General features: G+C 39.7%; 1 protein-coding gene across 2 annotated transcripts in view; it reads left to right on the forward strand.

The window, feature by feature from the left end:
- The window catches only part of LOC138855264 (sodium-coupled monocarboxylate transporter 1-like), a 130451-nt gene extending 126270 nt beyond the window's left edge, over positions 1-4181 (forward strand). For both annotated transcript variants that reach the window (XM_070103760.1, XM_070103761.1), the window contains 4 exons: positions 445-599; positions 866-1089; positions 1762-1862; positions 3715-4181. In XM_070103760.1, the coding sequence (XP_069959861.1) occupies positions 445-599; positions 866-1089; positions 1762-1862; positions 3715-3881 (647 nt within the window). In that variant the 3' untranslated portion in view covers positions 3882-4181. The remainder of the gene's footprint in view (positions 1-444; positions 600-865; positions 1090-1761; positions 1863-3714) is intronic.
- Positions 4182-6000: the final 1819 nt, after the last annotated feature.

Below are 6000 nucleotides of genomic sequence, written 5' to 3' on the forward strand. Positions count from 1 at the left end.
TTCTGCTGAGGTCATTTTTATCCAGTTTGAAGGTGTCGGTGATCTGGAATGGTTTGAAGTTCTGGAAGGTTTAAATATTCTGTACTTTGTAGTTAAGGTAAGGTGCCATTGTTCTGTAAAGTCTAGAAAATCAAGAATATCTTGGAAATCTGGATGGTCTGATGATTTTGAATGGGAAATGAACTAAAGATCTGCAAGGTATTGAAGCTCTCGGAGGTCCAGAAGTTTTGAAAGTTCTTGAAGCTCTTAAAGTTGTAGAAGTTCTTAATTTCCAGCTGGAAGATCTGGAAGCTCTAAAAGGTCTTGACATTCTGGAAATCCTTTAAGCTATAGAAGATTTAAGTTGTTTTATAAATGTAATTTATTATAGATTTGGCACCACTCCTCGGTCTATAGCCAAAAAAAAATGTAATTACTGACTCTTTTCTCCTGACATGAACACAGCAACTACAACGGTGATGGTGGGTATATGTATAGGATTACTGGTGGGAGAGCTGGGCACCATCTTTAATGTGGCCTACACCCTCCTCGGCGCCATCAAGGGACCCCTTGGTGGTATCTTCCTGGTGGGCATATGTGCTCCTTGGGTTAACAAGAAGGTGAAAAGAACCTGGTATTTTGAAATTTATGTTTTGTGCTCTATTCCTATTCATGGATTATGTCTTCCTTCTGTTAATATATATATATATATATATATATATATATATATATATATATATATATATATATATATATATATATATATATATATATATATTAATAATAATCTGCTTTACTTGAAATCGTATTAGAATATTATTGCGGCTTAGAAGAGAAAGAGAAAAATAAAGAGTGAACTAGAACTGTGTTTCTTCATCTCCTGCAGGGTGCCACGGTGGGCGTGTGTCTGGCTTTCTTGTTCAACATGTGGCTAATGATTGGCAAGTTAGTAAGGGGCGGTGGAAGCCCCATGAAGATGCCTCTCTCTACTCTGGGCTGCCCAGAGAACTTCAACAATACTCTCCCAGTCAGCGTCATCAATGTTCTCCATAACGGCCTCAATGATACATTTGGCTTCAACTTCACTACAGCTGCTGTACCAATGACTGAGTCAGATTATACTTCCTTATTATTATACCACACAAGAAGTGCTACAAGTTCCATTCTACATCCACAAATCTTGATATAAAATATTTTTATTGCATTTAATTATATTTAACTTGAATGACCTTCCAATTCTATATGTTCGTTCTCTCTTGCTTTCTACCATTCCTTTCTTTTCCTCTTGCAACTTCTCTTGTTCCTGTGAATCTTGTCTTTCTCCCTATCCTCATCTTTCTCTTCCAAACTATCTATTCTTATTTCCTACAATTATTTTCACAATTACTGCATTTTTTGCAGTAAGAAAGATATTCATGTTTTTATATCATGTTGAGATGTTTGATATTATTATTTAGTCGTTGTTACTTGAGGAAGCTACATGACATGTATCTCTTATTATAAATATTATTAATGACTCATATTATAATGGCACTTTTGAAAAACCTGACTGAATAAAGGGTTCGAACCTATGTCATGTTAGTCATGAAAGTAACATTTGTGGTCACAATAAGGGCCATGTAAAACTTCCTAGTGTGTTTAGAAATACATCTACAAGTATACATTATACCAGGTCCTCGTAGTCTAGTGGATAATGCATTGATTCAAACCCTCGAGGGTATGAGTTTGACGATAATGACGCTGATAATGATACGATTAATGATGATAATAATGTATCCACAGAGGCTCGGGACACACCATCTATGACATCTCGTACTGTTACAGTGGCATCACTGGTATCATCAATACCTTCATCATCAGTACTCTCGTCTCCTTCCTAACAGGTAACTCAGTTACTCACACATTCTCACGTTCACTCTCACTCCCACACTGAGGGAGAGGTGATGGGGATAATGGGATGGGAGGATAGGGGAGGTGCGGGTGGTTGGAGGGGACGGTGATAGGGTGGTCCAAGGTTGTTATGGGAAGGTAATCATGGACGATAAAAAATAATTTCTTGGGAAAAGTGTATTCGATCCCTGACGCGGTAAGAGATTGATTGTCTCTCATTAAACTACACTATCTTGCAAAGACGAGGCGTGACCTATGACTGGTACACGCTGGTTAAGCATCTGCTTGTAATTACTAGATGTGGAAGTAAACAAGATGCTTGTCCCTTCTGAGAGGGCTGGGCCCCTCAGGGCTCAAAAGGGCTGAAGGGGGCTGATACCCCCCTCCTGGAGAATATTTCTCCACACCTACAGCTTCAAGTGAAGGGTATTTATGTAGAGGTTAGGCAATTGTAGAGTTGGAGATTGGATTTTGTACATTGTTACATATTTCTATATGAATTGACCAATGTTTTATAATATGTTTTAAATAAAATATATAAAAAAATTGCTGAAATAATTAAAGAAAATGGAATCGCTGGAAGCAGATCAATAACTAAAGAATATTTTTACCTGATCGTCTTCAAACTTTCCTTATTGCAACACTTCTTGTCACTTACTTTGAAATGTGATCATTTATAATTGTAAATATTATTAAATTACCAAGTAATAACTTCAGAATGTTTCTTTTGGTCGACATAGAACACTATGTAGTATTTGTGTATTAATCTGCTCTCTCTCTATATATCTATCTATCTATATCTATCTCTATCTGTCTATCTCTATCTGTCTATCTATATCTATCTATATCTATATATCTATATCTATATCTATCTACATCTATCTATCTATCTATATAATATATATATATATATATATATATATATATATATATATATATATATATCTGCTTATTTGCGTTCTTTTTCTTGCCAATTTAGTAACATTACATTTTTTCAAATAATCAGAATCAAATATTTTTTTCTAAAACGACAGTAGAGAACTTTAAATAGGATATAAATCAATAAAGAAAAGTGAAAAAAAATAAAATCCTTTGTTTTATGGTATTTTAACTTTAAACAAGGAAGATTCTTAGCTTTTAAAACATAATCAGCAACGTTTTTTAATCCTTTCTAAACTTTTCGTTCATTACTCGAGAATGTCTTATTTGATCACCTCCAAATTATATACTATATTCTCAAATATTATTTTCGTGCAGTAGGTAGACATAGGACCTTCTGACCCTCATGATAATATCAACACTTGTCTTTCCTATTTAGAAGATGGTTAGTATATTTAATTAATGGAATATATAAGGTCAAGAGAGGCCTGAGCTTGCTACCATCTGCAGCTCATAAGACTGCCATCCCCACGAGCCCCTTTGAGGCGGGGTAGATGGCAGACCAGAGGCCTAGCTTCTCCCTACGAGCCCCGTGAGGGCGGGGAATGTGGCTAGGCCTGGGGACAGTTGGTCCCAAAGATGAGGAGGTACTGTACCTCCTCCCATGGGAGACTTAAGTCTCGAGACACTCCCCAGATAGGGAGCCAAGGCCGGGTCACCACTACTTGGAAAAGACCCGAGCCGGGAGAATACCGGCGAATAAAAAAAAAAAAAATAATGGAATATGTAGATACCATTCTGTCTCTTTTAATCTAGAAATGGTAGAGTATTACTTTCTCTTATTGCATTATTTTGCTTTGATTCTAGTGAGAGGCTCGAGAATAAACTGTTCTTAAGTTCAGCCTTAATTAATGATATCTACATTCGAAAAAATGACTAGCTTCTATATTTTTATAACAATGGCAGGACCGGTGGCGCCACAAGAGCTGGAGCCTCGGATGGTGAACAGCACGTGTGCCCGTGTGTACGAGCGACTGTGGAAGCTGCTGGTGAGGGACATCAGCCCTGAACCTCTGAGTAACACACCTTCAAGAAAGGAGGTTCAAGCTGCTGGTGAGGAACATCGGCCCTGAACCTTTAGTAACACACCTCCAAGAAAGGAGGTTCCAGCAAACAGTCTGTTTCAAGCTCATTTATAAAATGAAGAAATATTATTTAGAGGATAGGTGGAAGGTACCGGTGATGCACCTTTGTAATCATTTACAACGCTGACACCTTATAAAAGTTCTCGAATGTCGTGTTAGTCATGTCAACAGGTCGTCGCATGACTTGTGTTTGAACTCTGTATTAATTAAGAATAAACTTATTATCTTCCATACAGTGTATATAACTAAGTCCTGTGTTGCTTGTTCTCTAATAAAGTCTTGTCTATACTTCAGTTAATATAATTTTTCCTTAACTCTGGTGGTAACAGATTGTTCCCAAGTGGATTACTACAGAGCAGAGAGGAAGGGTGACATTTCAAGAACGGAAGAGTACAGTGAAACAAGAGAATTAAACTGCAAAAGCGGACAAGTAATATGAGGGAGGGTGACGCTACCATAGTGAAACAAAAGTACTTTTGAAGGTAGATTACTACATTTTGTTATTCATAGGGTCATTAGTATCTGGTTCAGTCATTTTTCTTAAACGCAGCAGCCGTCTCCAGCCAGCCGTCTCCAGCCAGCCGTCTCCAGCCAGCCGTCTCCAACCAGCCGTCTCCAACCGAGGTAGGTTGACCCAAAAAGAAGAAACACTTTTACCGTCTTTCATTACATCATCTATCTTACCAAAAGTTCTGTTACTTCAGTTTACATGTCCTTCCAAACTGAAATATCCCCACCTGTACTTCACAGTGCAGGCACTCTACTTCCCACCTGTACTTCACAGTGCAGGGACTCTACTTCCCACCTGTACTTCACAGTGCAGGCACTCTACTTCCCACCTGTACTTCACAGTGCAGGGACTCTACTTCCCACCTGTACTTCACAGTGCAGGCACTCTACTTCCCACCTGTACTTCAGAGTGCAGGCACTCTACTTTGCACCTGTACTTCACAGTGCAGGCACTCTACTTTGCACCTTTACTTCACAGTGCAGGGACTCTACTTCCCACCTGTACTTCACAGTGCAGGCACTCTACTTCCCACCTGTACTTCAGAGTGCAGGCACTCTACTTTGCACCTGTACTTCACAGTGCAGGGACTCTACTTCCCACCTGTACTTCACAGTGCAGGCACTCTACTTCCCACCTGTACTTCACAGTGCAGGCACTCTACTTCCCACCTGTACTTCACAGTGCAGGCACTCTACTTCCCATCTGTACTTCACAGTGCAGGCACTCTACTTCCCATCTGTACTTCACAGTGCAGGCACTCTACTTCCCACCTGTACTTCACAGTGCAGGCACTCTACTTCCCACCTGTACTTCACAGTGCAGGCACTCTGCTTCCCACCTGTACTTCACAGTGCAGGCACTCTACTTCCCACCTGTACTTCACAGTGCAGGCACTCTACTTCCCATCTGTACTTCACAGTGCAGGCACTCTACTTCCCATCTGTACTTCACAGTGCAGGCACTCTACTTCCCACCTGTACTTCACAGTGCAGGCACTCTACTTCCCATCTGTACTTCACAGTGCAGGTATCATGTGGGAGTTCGATACGTGGATTAGGGTAGAAATACTCACGTAGGCTGTTATACGTATAATTACTGTTATGTGGACAGAGCCCTTACCAGCCGTACCTATCTCCTTGGCTACACTCGTAAAACTGACTAGCCGTCTGGCCAGTACCCCGTAGTGGGTGTTTTGAAATAGTGTCAGCTCAGCACAATATGAAGACCGTGACTCAAGACGGTTGGTCGTTGAGTCAACGGACGGTTACGGTAACTGGTTACTAGACTGGTAACTGGTTACTACTACTGAGAGCTCGGCGACGCTAACGTATGTCGTCCCGACATACAACTAATACAAACTAGAGATGGCAGGTATACGGCTTGGGCTGATTCTATACAATGTCAAAGTACACAACATGAACATTATAGATACATAAGTAGAACATTGGAATGAAAGCGTACGTAACTGAAACTGTAATGCAATACAAGGTATACTATATTACAACTTAAAACTCAACAAATGAACAACGAACTCAACATTGAGATTACAAGTGATAAAAACAAAAATTTTGATCGATCGATCTGTATTCGTGTGAT

This window comes from Cherax quadricarinatus, chromosome 87 (assembly GCF_038502225.1).
Source record: "Cherax quadricarinatus isolate ZL_2023a chromosome 87, ASM3850222v1, whole genome shotgun sequence".
NCBI lineage: Eukaryota > Metazoa > Arthropoda > Malacostraca > Decapoda > Parastacidae > Cherax > Cherax quadricarinatus.